This window comes from Trachurus japonicus, chromosome 6 (assembly GCF_045865225.1).
Source record: "Trachurus japonicus isolate A0001 chromosome 6, Traja_1.0".
Classification (NCBI taxonomy): domain Eukaryota; kingdom Metazoa; phylum Chordata; class Actinopteri; order Carangiformes; family Carangidae; genus Trachurus; species Trachurus japonicus.
The window spans coordinates 20,381,407-20,399,943 of NC_140912.1; the positions used below are offsets into that span (position 1 = coordinate 20,381,407).

The following is an 18,537-nucleotide window of genomic DNA, read 5'->3' on the forward strand; positions in this document are numbered from 1 at the left end:
CGGTAACACTAAACACTACAATGGCTGCTCTGTCAGACCAAACGTTTTAGAATGCCCTCTCTTTGCCATCATGTAAACGAAGCCACGAAGCAATGGCCTTCGACGCTCAGAGAGCCCATGATTCACACATTGAGTTTCTTACCCTGCTGTCCTTTGATACAACACACAACTCTTTTTCAGATAATTGGCCTCTGGTGCCATTGTTACACTGCTGTTGTTGATCTTTTACAACATGTCATTTCATAGCCTCTGAGTTTAGTTTGTCCTTTTGCCACAACTTGTTGCTTTTAATGGCTGAGGTGGGTGTTGTGGCTGCCTTTTCATCAGCAATGTGTGAACAGTACAACTGACAACAGGAGCAAGAGTGGGATAGAAAATGAGTCTATATCAATGAGGTAAGTGAGGGTGAAAAGTTTAAACTGATGGTTATCTAAAGATGAACCTCAAGCTTTACGAGAGTGGAGGTGATTCAGGTTTGATACCCGACCAAGCTAGATCTCAGGACTGCGGTGCCCTTGGCTGCAGCAGTGGTACATTGAGAATATTGCCTGATATACTGTACTTGAGACAAAGTCAATAAAGACCGGGATTTAAGAGGGGTTTTCTCATTGGTGTCTTGAGGAACTGGCAGAAACCCAGCTGTGTAATTGGTAGAGACTGAGGCTGAAGGTGAGAGAAGTGGCCTTTCCATGGTGCCAAGGTAGAGAAAATCTAAAGGGTCCTTCTCAAAGCTTTTAACTGCCTTGAGTTTAAAGGGTTAGGGTCAGAGGAAAATATGTTGATGAACTACCACAGACAGGTTTGTGTCAACGTTTAGTCAGGAAACCATTTCAGTTGTGTGAAATTAAATTTGACCTCAGAAGACTAGAGATGCTATAAATTTGAATAAAATGCCCACAGTTAAATGGAAATAGTGATCATTAATTACATCTTTCAAAAAGTGTGGTGTTGTGTTATTGTCAGACAGTGAGAGAACCATATTAATGATTTAAAAATCATTTGAAACAAGGCCAAATTTCACCCAAGGACAACAAGAGAGTTAGAGCTCCAGTGCTGATAATATTCCAAAAATATGCAGCTGGTTTAGTAGCTTAAATGCATCTTTGCTTAATTCTAAGGGCCACCCACTCTTTTGTTTATTTGAAAACAGTCTGAACTTTCTTGACAGCCAGCTTCATAGCCTCTCTTTTTGCCTGCAACTGTTCCCCACAGCAGTTGTCACAACTAAAAACTGAGCTATTAAAAGTAAAATGTTGCCAGTGAAATGAAAAACAACAACAACTAAAAACACTTTTACTGATGAAAACATCAACAGCCATGATTTTCTTTCAATTGTACGAGCGTGAGGGAGACTCAAGAGGGATAAACAAGAATTGGAGTTTGGTACAATGAATACTAAAGCAGAGTATTTAATCACAGTGATGAAGAAGTTAAATTAATGAATATAATGTTAAAATTCAGCGCACACTGGCAGGGGTAAAAAGCAAGCACGCACAGTTATACAAACACAAACACAGCTCTTCAGTATCTTTCCTCATGACTGGCCACAAAAGGGGGAAAAAAACAGGACAGTGTTTGACAGCCCTCAGAGAGCGATGCCTCGCTCCTTCACAAAGCAGCTCAAATGGTAATCAAGCTGGAAAGCAGGCCTTTGAGACGCAAAACAAAAGAAAGACAAAGTGCAGCCCTTGTCCTTGCTTTCTTCCCCTGCCTCCTCCGATACTCCTACGCTTCATGCAGGAAAAAAAAAAAACTTGACAGAGACAGACAGAGGTGAAAAGAAAACTTGGGTGGCAGGGGAGACAGAACTAGATGGAATATAAGATGGGGTTTAACAAAAATATGCTGCAATTATAAAAGAAAAGAAGCCAAGGAGGGAACATACACCACTGAGCTCAACTAACAAAAAGTTTCACATTGGGTGCTGTCAGCAGGGAAGCCCCATCACACCTGCTGTGCAGCGGTGGGGAGCCTTATCACCCCTACCATCACGTTCAGAGTGTTTTTATCCTTTCAGATATATATACCCAGATACAAAGCACAGGATTTGGTTTTTATCTAAATGGCAGGTAGAGGTGTTAGTGAAAGTCATTAAATGTCAAAGTTAAGCAAACCTCAAACTCTTCCTCTCTCTGCTAAACTTCAGCCAAGACGATTTCTTTTTATATAAATGGAGATTAATTCTTCTCCCACCTCCACAACGGATTCCACAAACATGTAAATATTCATAAGAGAGTGATGAACAGTGCGGATGCTCGTGGTAGTGATTTCAAAAGAACACAGGTGAAAAATGGAGTACAAAAGAAAACCACAGAGAGAGATGCACACGGGGACGGGCGAGTTGCGGTCAATTTACTGGATTTATACAGGCATATCCATTTTTATGACTTTGCAACAAAGCAGCAGAAAAAAAGAGCCACAAAGCTGATTACAATGCAAGCATCATCCCTGTCTCCAATAATTCTGCCTCCTCTGTCTCTGAGGTTCGTCTGTCCCTCTCGCCTCTGATCCTTTCTCTGCCTTTGTTGCGAGCCAGCACAGCCTCGAGGAGAGGTGACCTTTTCCATTAACCACCACTACAGAAAGCTCATTCTGAGCAGCAGGGAGCGCACAGACACACACTCTTTGAGGATTGATTGAAATCCTGCAAGGTCTGGATCACTTACAGAAAGGCAACACCAGAGCTGATACAGCCCGGCCCCAGCCCGCGTAGAAACCCCTATGAAAGAAAATCCTTCCGCAGAGGTGGGGAGTAAAAAGCGGAACCGAGCTAGAGCACAGGGGGGGAAACTGACAAATCCCATCATGACAAGGATCATGATGGCCTACAGTCGATACTCCCACCTGACATCTGTCTCTCCGGCTCTCCCTCTTCTCTGAGTGTTTCTCATTCCTTAAAACTTACCACCAACTCGCCCTCTGCTCTCATGATTCACACTCCCCTCCTCTGTGTCTCCCAGCAGTGTGTCCTAGTAAAGTGTCCAAACTGTCTGGATTCTTATGAGCCTCTACTGAGGAAACTGGTCTTAATTAATTCTTGATGGCATTGTTTAACAAAGCCACTGCTGCATTATGAGACATCCCTGCTGAATAAGCCGGCTACGCCCAATTGGCTTTTCTACAGTGAAGTTCACATGTCGCGTACACACACATCCAGGTGGGAGCCACAATTCCATATTCAAATGGATTACTGGAAGAGGAGGAGGAGGAGGAGAGGGGTAGCTTGGTTTATTATGAGTCACAGCCACATCCTCTCCTGGTGCATCCTGCTGCACGTCCCACCTGTTGCGCGAGAAGGGTGTCCTTCTTCTGCTCCGTCCCTCCTTCCCAAATGCTCGCTCCCCCGTTTGCAGCGAGCGTGCCAGCGGGCAGACAGTACCATCATTCAGCTGCTTCCTCTTCTGCTCGGCTAAACACTGGGGCTAAAGTGCAGACGGCAGCGAGATCGGGGGCGGTGCACGCTCACAGACACATGCAATAACACACTTGCGGAAAACAAACTACATTGCACATACGCATTTCCAGATCTTTTACACTAAATCTCTTTGTTTCACTCACTCACTCTCTCTCTCACACACACACACACACACACACACACACACACACACAGGCAGACAAATCTCCTGCGGCAAAGCCGTGGCACGGGGCCAGAACTCTCATCTGCATGGGGCAGAGCTGGTACCTTGATGGTGGCTTGTTAGGCAGGCCAACACAAATTTCATTAACCCCGAGGTTAACACACCCTCTGGACTTGTGTTTTTCCACCGTTTCTGCTCAACTCCCAACCAAGGCTCCGCTCGTCCCTCGATCCTATACCAACATCTGTTAATCTCAGCCACATTTAAAGAGTAGTGAAAGGCGCTGTGGGCAAGTGAATCTAACACATCCTGAGTGTTAAATATTTTAAGGCTATTGTAAACAGAAAATGCTAAATTACCACCAAGGGGATAAGGGTGTTGCTGAGCATTACACATACAATGAAATGTGAACAAATGCACATAAGAAGAGTGCAAGGTATTATATTACACCCCCTCTTAATCCACCTCCGCCCAGCAGGTCCTACAGCATCTTATAGGCACATTGAGGATGTGGTGTGAGTTGTTGCGGGAACATCGTTCATCCTCGCTGTGGAATTACCCAGGGAGAGAGATTTACTGGCTTGGTCAGATAAGATGTGTGACAGATTCATGACTGAGCCTGTGACAGTCCCCATCCCTGCTCCCCAGACGCCTCCGAACAATGGAATGACTGCCACATGTGTATGCTTTTACGACGCCGCCCTATAAATGAAATGTGATGTCAAAGAAATGACTGTTTCACACATTTTCTCTATATGGGTATTATTGTTATATTCAATCATTTCTAGACTGCAAAGACAGACGCAGAGTTTATAAAGGATCCAGGCTGCTGCAGCAATCACTACCATCTTGAGTATGGAACTACATACTGATCAATGATATAACCATTAAACCAACCAAGCAGTGTGAGCATGAATAAGATAAATCACCACTCTAATGCTATGATTTCAAAGTTCACCCCTTTTACAGACTTCTATCTCCATCTGATTAAAGGAGCTCATCCAAAGTGATACAAAGACCCCTCATCCATAAATGGAAGCAATCTCTAAAAGCACCACCACCCACCTGAGTTCACATGCGTCCTCAGTCTAACATCCCCAAACCACTTTGTTGATGCAGACTTTCAGACTGCAGCCACTCTGGGCCATGTGTTTCTATAAAGGCAGGTAGATTTAGCTGTGTAAAGAAAAAGCAAACACACACCTAAGATATACAACATGACTGAACTAGCTTGGTTTTAATTAAGCATGTAGGTTGTTTATGTCTTTCTGTTCGGTCCCGCCCACGTCCATTAACAAATTCATCAAAGTGCACGTGGGCACCGAGCAGCTGCATTATTCACAAATCTGTGAAGGTAAATTGTTGCATGAATAAATGATAACATGAAAAGATGCTGTGTGTTAAAGGCGCTTACACACACACACACACACACACACACACACACTAAGCTTGGTGTCTGTTACAATTCTGCCGCCAGAGTGGTTCTGGCCGAGGTAAAGCTGACCGACCGTGAGAACCACAAGAGCTAAAATTAGGGGAAGTGACATCGGAGGGCATGGTTACCATGACAGCGAGCCTGCCTGAGGGTGTTGCTGCTGAGATACAGCAACAAGCCAAATCCAACTGGATACTGGAGTGTAACTATATCCAAGTGTTTGTCGGTGTGTGTGTGTGTGTGTGTGTGTGTGTGTGTGCGTGCACAGGTCACTGTCAGTTCTACCTTTCTCTCGACAATACGACTCAAGTTGTGTGTGTTTTATTTTGAAGTCTTTCCCTGGATATTTAACACAATCAAGCTTCCTTAAAAAGCCGTGAAAGCATCGCTCTCCATAAAATAAACTCTGAAAACATCCCATCATCCCAACAGCACACACTCCTCTCTCCCATATGCTGTCTCCATGGGCAACCAAGCAGCCAATCTGCCACGGCCCCTGAGACTTCCTCTCTCTGACTTCCTCCTTATCCCTTCAGAGCGGCGGCGATGTGAAGTGAACGCGTTTTGCAAATACACACAGGTAACATATTTGTGTTTGTGTGTGTGGGTGGTTGTGTGTTTGCGTTTATGTGTGCAGCTCTACATGTGAAATCATAGTTCATCAATGGAGGCCTGTATGCAGCAGCCTGCCTCCTCCTCTTCCCCCTCCGCCTCCTCCTGCTCAGTGGACCTGTTGATGCTGGAAAACAGGGGGGCTGTTGTACAACTGGGTGGCCGCATAAATGTGGCACTCATCTAATATGCACCGCAGCGCTGCCTGCCAACACACTTCCTCATTGAAATTCTGATTAAATAAGGCCGGTCTGGCCAGAGCGCAAGCTGAAAACTATTTAATTATACCTTTTTGGTTTTCTCCATCATCATAGTTTCAACAGCTACCTTTGCTTTTAAGACGGCATAATGAATGCCCCAAGAAACAGCCATACAATCATCAAATGTCCCGTTGCTCTTGCCCATTGTACTGTAATTATATTTCTCTGACTGGCCTATTCATAAACAAGAGGCATGCAGGATAGTAAATGACAGGTTTGAATGCCTGGTGAGGAAAACCCTCCTGAGCTACAGGTTCCTCTTCCTGCACAGATGCCATACAGGAAAGGACGGATTCTCAACTTTCAGAGTTTTGTTAAAAAATCAGCACAAATTGTCAAGTTCCTCACTTCTCAAACTACTGTTCAGGTGTCATCATCTTTCTGAGATTTAGATCTCCTTTCCACTCATCTCCTACTCTCCTTCTCCACTTTCTACAAAATCAGAAAAAGGGGAGTGAACGTCTATCAACGCAGCCCCATCCTGTACCGAATGATTTAAAGGCAGAAAATTTTGGCCCATTTCAATACAACTCTGGCTGTCTTAGTGCTCTGACTGATGATGGCTGTGAATCAAAATGCCCAGGTGACACTTCTGCGTGATTGATTTCTTTACATAGCAACCAAAGTGTGATATTAATGACCACATAAGGCTTCTGAGAAATGATGAGGCTTTCAGCAGGATGGGTTAGCGATGTCACGGCTCATTTAGATGCAGCATAAACGCTTTTAACACAAGATGAAGGCATTACTAGTCAGGTAAAAAACACAAACACAACTATTTGAAGCTGGGTCAAGGCAATTAACACCCGCCGAGAAGGCTTTTCTTTCGGAGCGGCACCAGATTCGCGTCAGACACTGCACAGCGTGGCTTTTATTTACCAGTGAGTCTGTGACCAGATTCCCAGATTTTTATGTCTTGCCAGAAGATAGATATGAAAAGGTATCAAAAGTCTTCTGAGGTAGTTAACGTGTTCAGCATTGAATGCCATGCTTGAATGAGAAACACTAAGCAAATACAAAACTGTGCTGGTTCACCATGAAGGACTACATGGGGTGTCATTAAGAAGGCGCGTGTTGCCTCATTACGTTGACCCAGTCAGCCAACACAGGACACAGCCAACACACTGAGGGTGAATGAACGAAACCACATCTGAAAAATAAAAGATAAAATCATCTCCTATAAACACGCCTCTCAAATCATTATTCATCATTATGTAGACGCAGCCTCAGTGGAGGCACTAAAAGCTGAGATATTTCTATTGGTCACATGCCAATAAGACTTTCTCTAGTGAATGAAGCACTAGTAGCAATCTAGTCTGATATGCGCACTTGCTGAAGGAGAGAATTTGGCTGAGATAAATTTAATTTCCTCCAAAATGGGGACAGACCGAATGGAAATTTAACAAATTGTCATTTTCTATTCAAATAAGGGAGGACTCAGGCCAAAAATGAAATTACATTATTTCTACCTGCTCCACCTCAGCGTTAAGAATCAATGAGGATTCCTGTGTGGAGAGAGTACTACCAGCCTGATATGAATATTTACACACTTCATAGAGCCCCATATTCAGTAATGGCTACATCTCACTTAGAAACGCTTGGTGCGAGAGGGGACATGTTATTCATAAGAGGTTAAGTGAGTTGACCTGCTCAGATGCCTGCTAAATGGAAGACAGTCAATTAGACACACAGACCAGCACAGTGCAGCATAACAGCTTCCTTCCTTCCTCGCCAGACGGCTGCAGCAGACGAGTCACAAAGGCAGACTACAAGCTGAATCCTTAAAACGAAGAATGCAGGTTTATCAAAAGGGGGGGGGGGGGGTCAGCGTGTGTCGCGCTCTGTGAAGAATGAATGGAAACATCATGCTCTGTCTGGGGCAAGTTAACACCAAATGAGCAGCGACTCTGCAACCAGCAGAAGGAGAAAAAAAAATCTGAAAGGCTTAAGAATGCACAGAGCGATGATTATTCGGTCAATCTGCTTCCACAGGAGTGACTTGTTTCATTACATCAACTTCAGTGTGAGCGCAGAGCAATGGAGCGCAATGTAACACAATAGCCCTGCAAAATATCCAGCTTCTATGTCCATTTCAAGTTAACTAATCCAACAGTTCAAATGTGCTGGTACACCGGGAGGTTTACTTCTTTTCACCCCTAAATCCTGACACAAACTCCCAACTCACTCAGCTGCAGTTAGCGAGTGCAACAAGCCAGAGTGACAGCCTTCATCTCTTCCATGTAGCTCAAGTCTCTCATCATCAGAAAACTAAATCTAGTCTGTTGCTGGGAAAACCCCCACGGCTAAGATCAGAGACAATGAAATGATCCCTGTGTGTCAGTGCACCGTGTGTGCATGTGTGTGTGTGTGTGTGTGTGTGTGTGTGTGTGTGTGTGTGTGTACGAAGCGTATACTCTTCAAGGACATCATAATCACTGGGTATCACTTTACATGAACAGCTGCAAGAGACAGCGTACACCATCAGCCCATGTTGGAGCTATAGTAGGTGACAGCATGTTGCATCATTCAACACCTTTTTTTATTCATTTATTTTTTGTTTGTTTGTTTTGTTGTTTTTCCTGTAAAGTTCTCAGCATCGTCCTCCGTTACAGTCCACCACTTGTACTACTGTACGCAATCAAACCTTGGTAATAAGAAGCATCACAGCAGCAGGTGGAGATCTGCCCCTGCCCCACCTCCTCCTCACACTCCCTGCCTGCCCCTTCATTTTCTTTTTTTTTCCAAGTGTGATTGGCACGCCTGTGACCTCTGAAGCCACCTTCATGAACAGCCCTTTGATTATTAATGTCTAAGGCGGCGGCCTGGCTTTTCGACCTGGCCCTGAGACCGCGCGGAGCTCTTTGCTCAGCCTGGAGAAGGAAACGATTGTTAATTTATGAGACACGCTGCCTCTCTGTGTTACTTCTTCATGTGGCATATCCTTCCCTGCTTGTCACACTACTCGCTGGAGGATGATCAGTAGTTGAATGACAGCAGGGTAGCTGTTGCAGACACATTTCCTATTAAATTTATGCCACAAAAAATATCTACATTAAACCTTTATGCATCTGAAGTGTTTACACCAACCTCATCAGTAGTTATTATGTCCAACACACCTATGATTTTTCCTATGGGATTTGTATCTGTTATGTCTACTGTGGTGAGTTTATAGCGGCCTTATCATGCTTTATGGCATTATTATCTCCTGTGATGTCACTTTAATATTCCTATAATATTCCTGCAGGAGCTCAGTGTACTCAGTGGTGACTTTATAGTGACGTTACACTGGTTTATGGTATTATCTCCTCAGGTAACTCTACAGTATTCATAAAGGGGCTGTTAAAGGTCCTTTTAAATGTCTGGGGAGTGTTAGTAGACAAGTTGACAGACTGACAGACAAGGATTCTCTACCTTTTCCGTAGTTGAAGTGGAGTTTGATGGTCTTGCCCTGGTTGATGTGCAGGTAGGTGAACCACACGGCGGAGGTGAGCAGTACCAGCAGCAGCAGGAGCTTGAACTGCTTCCGGATCTTCTTCACGGGGAAGCGCAGCATCCTGGCTCAAACATCCTCCGGTAAGCCGCCCGGTGTAGATAAGTCAAAACGGGTCCAGAAGGCGGTCGTTTTTGTTGTTTTTTGATTTGTTTGTTGTTGTTTTTTTGTAAGGGATGGTGGTGTGTTTTGTTTCTGGTTTATCTCGGCTCTACTACCACAACTGACGGGCTACCTCTCCTCTCCTGTCCCCCCACTCAACCCCCTGGTCACAGCGACGGCATCCCAGCCAGGCAAGCCTGCGCGTAAACAGCGTGTGCGTGTCTGTCTGTGTGAGTGCGTGTGTGTGTGTGTGTGTGTGTGTGTGTGTGTGTGTGTGTGTGTGTGTGTGTGTGTGTGTGTGTGTGTGTGTGTCAACTACAGCCTGGAAGCGCGTCTCATTCCCGCAGATCCACGGGGCGACGGCGGCGCCAAACTCGTCGTATCCTCAGATGTGGGTCCAAACACCTCTGTGGCAGTCATTGCTTATGAATGCAAGCCGGTTTCTCTGACTCCCTATGAATAGCGAGGCTTATAAACAGGTTCTTTTTCTTTTTTTCTCCCCACCCCCTCCTTTGCTGGACTTGTGCAGGCGGCTGGGGGGTTTGAAGGGGGAAGAAGCAGGGAAAAGGCTGCAGATCAAAAGCCGCTAAGTTCAGTTAATAGTGTGACCGAGGGGACAAAATAGCAGTCCGGCGATAATCTTACACAAATCCCTTGTAGCTGGAGCCCGCGCTGACACCCAGACGCTGATTATTTTATCTGCTACTCAAGGATCATCTCCAGCTGTGGGGTTTAACGCAAAGTGTCAAAAGAGCAAGGGAGAGGAGCAGTAGGTAGTTCCCATGTGGTGGAGAGGTGGTCGGACATCTCTCCACAGAGCTGTAGCACTCAACACCTCCTGCAGAAAAGACAGTTTTCCTCTGCACAGCAGAATCAGATGGATAATTTCATCTCTCCAAATGACAACAAATTCAATTTAAAAGGCCTTCAGAGGAATATGACACAGGCTGCTGAGTTGCACGTACGAAGGTAGCCCACAACCTGATCGGGGTAAAAAAAATGTTACGGTGGCAATCGGACGAAATATCACAGCCCTCTGCGCTCCATCTATTGTTAAACGCGACTGAAACAGACACTGTGGTTTCCAATCGAGGGCAGCGGATTCAGATGGAGCGCGTTTTTTATTGAAGTCCCGGGAGAGGAGGGGCGATCAGCTGTCATCCTCGTACTCGGGTGGGTTTGAAGCCCCGGCTGCGACGCGTAAATATTAAACCGATGTAGGTTTTTTTCTTTAAAAAAAGCTGTAGATGCTCCAGAGAGACGTTGCACGGAAAGCTTAGGTAATACTCATAAAAGACTTTCCGATGTGAGGTGCAGGGAACATATGTCCATGTGCTCTCCGCTTGCTCCTCGCCTCGCGGCAGGTGAATTTTTTTTTTTTTTTTTTTTACCCAATTCTCCCAAAGTACCTGCGTTGTCCGGGTCCCCCGTGCGTAGGAGAGATGTCACAAACAAAGAGCCACATCCGGATGAAACAAACAAACACCGATACGTGGAGCTATTAGTGGCGATGCGCTGCCTTGTGTTGTTATTCTGTCATGAGCTTTTTTCCCCATTAAAACGCCGCAATAGCATCGTCCAACCCGCTGGTCACCGCGCGCAGGGAGGGAAAAAAGCCAGCCGAGCTCCAGGAGAGGTGCCGCGAAGGATCCAGCAACAAGCTGTGACCAAACCAGCAGGGAACATGGTTTTGTTTTGCTACAATGAATCACGTAAGGGTATCCGCTTTCACTGCACAGCTCAGTACGCCCATCAATTGAGCATCTTAACGGTGCAGAGCAACCTAACCTGGGTGGCCGGGGAATGACGGGCCCGGCGTCCAATTGCAACCCCGCAAAGGGCTCAGTGGAGGCGGGATGATAACGTTCGCCCTCACCGCCGCTTGGCACTAGTAAGATCCATCATCCAATGGCTGAACACACAGGCTGAAACTTGTTAAGCTCCCCGCTTCTGCCCTTTCCCCTGAATTCAAGCCCCCCCTGTCAATTTGATTAACACTGATTAGTTGCTTTTCAAGTAATGAAGGAATGATTCAACCAATTGTCAACCATCTGTGCACACAGAAATAGTCGTTTTGTGGTAAAAATGTGTATTATTAATTAAAAAATAATTATTTCTTGATTTCTTACAGGAACATCATGTCTTCATCACAATTTTACATCAAGCCTACGAATTCCCCAGTCTGGAGCATAACCCTGAAAGCACCAGAAGATGAATTTGATATGTAGGCTATATGACATAGGCCTAATGTTTTGCCTTTTTACAAAACTGAATGCTCCCCCAGTCTCCACATACTAAGTTTACTTAGAGGTAGAGTGGTTTGGGGGGAAAAAAGTCAACTTCAGTCTGATGTTTAAGGAGAGCGTGGAACTCTTTCTATAAATGGCTTTAATTTAGATGCTAACACAACATTCCCTAAATGAACCTTGTAGTTTGTTAATTACACACTAGGCTATATGTGGCATGTTTGCTGTGTGACGACACCCAGCAGAGACGCTCGACTGCCACCAACTGGCCAAAGAGAAAACAGCAGCGAATACAGCAAGTGAGACAAGTGAGTCTTTGGAAACCTGCACATGAAGTAAGGTTTGGTCATGTTTAAATCCTCGGGGACAAAAGAGGATGTAGAGAAATAACAACGTTATATGCCTCCATACTACATCTCTCCATTCATAAGATTACGTTTGGACACACTGCACAGGTTTATATCCTATGTATTTTTCACACATCCACTCAGGCCTGTAAAAATGTACCATCAGTGTACAAAGCAAAAACATCAAATCGACTTACTAATGTATCATTCACATTAGGTTGACAGAATGCATCCAACTTGTGGATTATCCCAGGTTTAATACATAAACAATCATCCCTCGCTGCAGCCATGGTAAGCTGTTGATGCCAATATCTAGATGGGAAGGATCAAAGGACACGAAACCTGGCCTATAAGAATACGACCTCAATTTACTTTGTCCCAGCTGTGCCTTCAGAATCTGTCCGACCACAAACCATAATCCTCCATCGTCCGTGGATTAATAATGTAATCTTCAGCGCAAACACGGGGCGTAAATGAAATGCTTAGGTATTCATCTGGGCCGTATTGAAATGAGTACTTGGTGGATGACCTCAGCCAAACATAATTTACACTGAAACAAAAACTTCATGGCATTCACCTTGCCTGGGCTGTTGCAGGGAAAACTGAAGGTATTTCATCACACACACACACACACATACACACACACACAGGGTTTGAAAGTCATCCAAAGTGTGTAATCAAACAGTTTCATATACTGTTTTTTTCTTCTTCCTCCCTCTCTTGGCTGCAAGACATTATCATGGGCCTTTTGAGGTCCTGATTCTATTGTTCTTTGTTTGATCGTCTGACCTGTTTTTGTCAAACTCAAGACAAATACAAACTCTTCTTTCCACACGGTTAGTGTACCTGATGTTCTGTCTGTGTGCTCCTGTTGTTTGTGTTTTATCCAAGGGCAGGCAAGCATCCAGAGCACAGCAAGGGACCTGCACACTTTTAACTCACATTATTGGTAGACAAAAGCTTCACACGCTGCACATGGCTCCATTTATTGGTGAGCAGCACGAAGAGAAGGTGTGAATTGGGTAACAGGAAAGCTTTGTTTATTATCTGAACCATGTTCACATTTAGGCGCAGGGCTTTTTTTTCAGTTTCAGCTTTATCTCTTGCTGTTTTCTCTTGCCGTCTCTCCTCTCTTTCATGCCCGCAGAAACATTTAGCACCTAGGTCCCACCCTCCAGGGATCCGTACGCTTGGATCCAGGAGGAGGCGGTGTGCAGAGGAATGATACGGACACAGAGGGTGTTCAAGGTGGAGGCTGATAGAGGTAGAGGAGCTGCTTCCTGCTGGGGAATAACAGAGAGCGTGCCCACGGGGGAGCAGCGAATGCCCAGCTGGCTGTGACGGGGTGTCAAAGTGTGGCACAGAATATGATGCCACTGAGCACAACCGAGGGGTAAGGCATCACTGGCGTGGGATTCGGTATGCACAGAGCATCATCTCGAAACGTCATGGTGTTTGCATTTTCAGTGGAGAAGATGCGATGCAGGCAAGCAAGAGAGACAGAGCGAGAAAGAGAGGAGAAACTGGCCTCTTTATCAAGGCTGCCACAGCTTTAATCAGTAATTCAGCGGATTCAAGACACACAGCTTCCTAAAAATGTCTCTCCTTTGACTAATCCAGCACCTGCTTGTCGGCCTTTGTCTGTCTCTGCCCGCCTGTGTGTCCCTCAGCCTTCATCTCCTTCGGTCTCCCACAGACACCCAACCTTCCATTTTCCTGGGCACTGGGCAGTACAGCAATTTGCAGGCTTTGATGAGAGGTCTGAGCTAAAATGTCACAGGGATTAGGGGTTTTGCCTCCTGCATCCCGCCGGATCAGTTCTGGCTATACCCTCTTTGCCTGAGCCTCTTCTTCCTCCTCCTCCTCCTCCTCCTCCTCAACCAGGTTTCTGCTCTGCTGTGCCCTATTGAATTTCCTTCTTGGGGAAATAACATTTCGCCATGTCCACCGATGAGCAAGGAGGGAAATAGGAGGAGACGGGGAGAGGTGAAGTGAAGGGATGAGGAGAAATGAGGAGAAGAGATGAAGAAAGATATATTGAGGGCAGCATGACTCAGGGGAGAGGAGATGATACGAGAAACAGGAAAGAATTGTTTCAACATTGTAGAAATGCATGCAAATAGGTTTTAAGAATACAAATACAAAGTTTTGTTAAACGTAGAGAGTAAGAGTTATGGTTCCATACACACAAGTTTGAGAAGTTAAATCGTGTCTGTATTTACTCAGACATACACAGACACAGACACACACACAGACACACTAAAGACACATGCACTCTTGCAGCTGTTTCCTCCGAATACGGTTAGACAGATTCGAAGATTAGATGTCTCCCGAGATGTGCAGCTTAGATGGAGCATTTAACATCACATCTTTACAGCTGCTGCCATATTGAGTAGCATTCTGCAGGGGTTTCTTTGACTGTGTCCACGCAAATCTAAGAATAACACAGGGCTCCCATCGGTGCTTGAAATTCTTGAAAGTTGAAGAATTTGAGGGGGAAAAAGCAGAGAGACCTTTACCGTTTTGAAAATAGGCATACACCTAAGGTACTTTAAAAATAGGAATGCATGCAAGAGACCACATAGTCCGCCGTCACTGAGCGCTGTTCACAGTCAAGCCGCCGTCTCTTTGCAATTGTCAGTGAGCTTTTGTAAAGCCAGCAAGTTCTCACTGTAATATTCAAACAATACCATATCTGATCTTTGAATTAGAAGGAAATTGGCCTTTAAAATTCTTGGAAAGTCCTTGAATTCAATGTTTAAGAAGATGTGGGAACCCTGATGACAACCCTAAATACACTCACTAGCACGCCTTAACCTTCGCCCTGCCTCTGTGTGTTGCTGTGGTGAATTACACAGCAAGCTACATTCCCATGTGAACAGGTGAAGTGGCCAAAAACACAGGCGCAGTAAAAATAGCTCTGCTGCCAGTGTTATATCAGCCATAATAACCATGTAAAAACCTCTTCAGCTTTCTTACTTTTTAAAGTGTCTGTTTTGTGGGTACTGTCACGGGGAAGAGTGCACTATCAAAAGACATCATAGGAATGAATTTTGTTGACAATCCTCTGGCCTCCATCTTACAGTAAAGCAAAGATTGTATTCATCATGAAGCCACTGAAGCAGCTCAAACAACTGAGACCAAAGTGACTATTGTCGCGACAGTATCTGTCTGTCATCAAGTGAATATCCATGCTTGGCCTCATTCTCGGATTCAATGCTGACAGAATAAAAACAGCAATCGTGTCAAAATAGAATTCAACCAACTTATTCATTATGTTTTGTGCTGTGAGTATAAATGTGCTAAGAGAGAAATCTAGGTCATTTCTCCATCATTAGTATGCCAGCCAGGTGTAGCACAAAGAGGATTAGAGGGAAGTAATGCCAATGGGGCTCTCTATGTCTACCGCTCCTTCTTCCTCTAGATCTCCCTCTCTCTCTCTCAAACCAAACAATCACACTTAAGTGCTCCAGCTGTCACCTCAAAGCGCATATCCATGACAGGTAGTCTGGACTTGTAATAAAACATTCATGCATTACCCAGCTCCGATAATGAGCTTGTTTCAAGTCCATCAAACAAGAAATATTCCCTAGATTTCAATCCTGACATTGTGTGAGACCATAAAAGGGAGGGCCAGCTAATTAGTCAACAGGTCCCGCACACTGGTATGAAGTATTTTCCCTCTAGCCAGAGAACATTGTTTTTGAAGTGAGAGAATAGTGTTTTCAACTTATCTAATTAGTGCCAAGGGGCTAACGCGCTATGGAGAAACACACAGGACAACAAGAATGACCTCTAGGCAGTGACCTCATACAGGTTTGGTCTGGAGGTTTGGTGTGCTTTTGCTTTTCTCTACAGAATACAAATCCAGAAAACTGTGAAAATGTTCCGATAGAGAATGAATGGGAGGAGAATTTATTTCAAACATCTACTACTTCTTCATAATAGAGGAGGCAGAGGTGTGTCGCTTATTAAGAGACATCATTTAAACTTTAAAATGTAGACACAAGTCTTGTCTATTGATGTGATATTCCATGTGATGGTAGGTGTGCATTAGGAGCTTCTGAGTGAGGCCAGTCCCATCCAGCTGCCCTCTCACTCCAATACAAAATTTCGAGTTGATTTCAGGAGAGAAAGGGCAATTATCTTTTAGCTCTCAAGGCTTTCCAAAATATTTACACTAGAAACACCAAAAACATATTAACATGTTTGGGAAGGCCTCCGGCTGCTCACAGTCTGCTTCTTGTTCTAATAGGAGCTACTGTTTTGTCACAATAAGTCCAAATGTGAGACCTTGCTGAGGCAGAGAAAATCACCCTCTTTCTTGGTCTATTTGCCCCTCAAACTACTGCTGAGACTCATTCATTAATTAGTTTCTTAACTGCTGACGCATTTCCCCATACATTTCTATGAAGCCTCTGTGAAACACAACCAGACACACATGCACACACGCACACATAACTTGTGTGAGAACAGCCTGAGTTTGCGAGGTCCTACCTTTTACAGTCTATGGGTCCTACATTTCAACTGATTCTCACTAGGCTAAGTAAAGTAAGCTGCAGGGGAATTGGCGTTTTCTACACCTTAGCGTAAAATATGACCATTTACTCACCCAGATGGTGTCATTACGAGTCCTGCGACGAAATTAGATCCAGCTGAGAGGACAAAAAAAAAAAAAAGATCCAGCTGAGAGCCACGTATATCCATATGCGAGCCTACGGGGCAGCGACAGCCTCTAAATAACACATTATCTGCCGCGAAACTCGTTGATTTCACCAATATTTTGTTGTGATACGCTAGTGCTATTCCCATTTGAGTCCGGCATAGATATGGTCCGGAGTGACCTGTTATCAACATCCGGGGTCTGTTGGTTGACCTTACTAACCTCTGACCTTGCATCTCTGAGCGCCGCGTGGCTTGTTTGTTTACCTGAAAGTTGCTACTGCTATGCTAATGCTAATGCTATGGTTCGTTTCTGCGTGTTTCCAACTTGTCAGAACAAAATGACCAGCTGGACGAAGTTCAGCTTCCACAGGCTTCCTCTCCGCAGTCTGGACTTACTAAAGCACTGGCTAGTTGCGCTAAAAATGGACCCGAAAGCTAGCCTGACAAGCCAGAATATATCAGGAGCAAATATATTTGCTGCCGCTAGGGTGCGTCTAGATTTCTAGGCTACCAGAAACGGTCGGAGTTGACATCATCCAGTTCAGAGGTTGGTCAACCTACAGAGCCCCCAGGGAAGGACTTGTAATGACACCAAAGTTATCTGGGTGAGTAAATGATCGTATTTTATGCCAGAAATAAGGTCCAAATTGAAAAAACAGGGGTCCAGGCTGACACAAAGGGGTTTTAAATCTGATTATTAGGAACATCTAGGATGTTTGCAGTGTTAATCACTTTGTTTTACAGTTAAGGTCCAAAACACACACACAAATGCACACAGACACTGTCAGAAAGACAGTCTTCTAGTTTTTCTTTGACTAGCAGGGATTCACTGACATGGTTGTTCAGAAACAAAAAAAAAACAGATCCTTCACAGAAAAGCTTAGGCCTATTGTACAAAAACACGTGTAAACATTTACACAAAGCATTTGTTGCCAGCAAAGCAACTCCAGTCATTGTGTGGATGTAGAAAAACATTTAAGAAAAAAGAAAAACTCAGTGAAACTCAATTTTATTGCAGTGAAGCGCTGGCTTTGACCTTGGTTATTCCAAATGTATAATCACATTTGAATCAGTTAATCAGTTAAAGAAAAATGCCTCAATATTGTCAAAAAATAATTAGTCCATAAATGAATTTAAAGCTGTGTTTTATAGTCATGTTACATTGCATAGAGCAGAGAGATTTTTTCTGACCAATTTCTTTTTTCGGCCGCAAATGACAGTGCCATGGACCTTTCCTGTGTCTTAAGACATCGGAGTCACCGTTTTGGCCTTTTGATTTAAAGGAATACATTTTCACAGTAGCAGCAAATAGAAGCCAAAAACATTAAGACTCACTGCTGGTATCAGTGTCCTCCAGTAGGATGGTGAGCTAACACAAGACTAAGCTGCACACATCTGTATGTGGCAGCATGATTGTGGCTTTTTTTCATAGCCTAATATAATGTACTAGTATGGTTATGGTATTATTAAATTAGCTGTATTTTCTGTGCTTATGTGAAAAGTAGGTCAAAGCTTGTCATGATGTTGCAGTTGCATTTCATAGACTCTTTATGATTATATTTACTGTAACTGAGTGGATTTAAAAGGTATTTATTTGCCCAGTAGCTTTATAATTTAACTAAGAATACCAAAGCTGCTGAACCTATACCGATGTTTTCCTCCCAGGTGAGAGAGAACCCAGTACAGTGTGGGTGTATGCTTCAAAGTGTCACAATGTTCTTGCCTATTTAAAGCTGTCAAATATAAGTTGTGGAGTACAGAATACAACATTTCCCTCTGAGTGTAGTGGAGTAGGAAAGTGC

The 18,537-nt window shown here is 44.3% G+C and overlaps 1 protein-coding gene across 1 annotated transcript in view; it reads right to left on the reverse strand.

Annotated features, from left to right (window-relative positions):
• Positions 1-9,699, reverse strand: part of b4galnt4a (beta-1,4-N-acetyl-galactosaminyl transferase 4a) — a 126,506-nt gene extending 116,807 nt beyond the window's left edge. Inside the window, exon 1 of the mRNA XM_085779652.1 lies at positions 9,297-9,699. Within this exon, the coding sequence (XP_085635778.1) occupies positions 9,297-9,438 (142 nt within the window). The 5' untranslated portion in view covers positions 9,439-9,699. The remainder of the gene's footprint in view (positions 1-9,296) is intronic.
• Between the last annotated feature and the right edge of the window lie 8,838 nt (positions 9,700-18,537).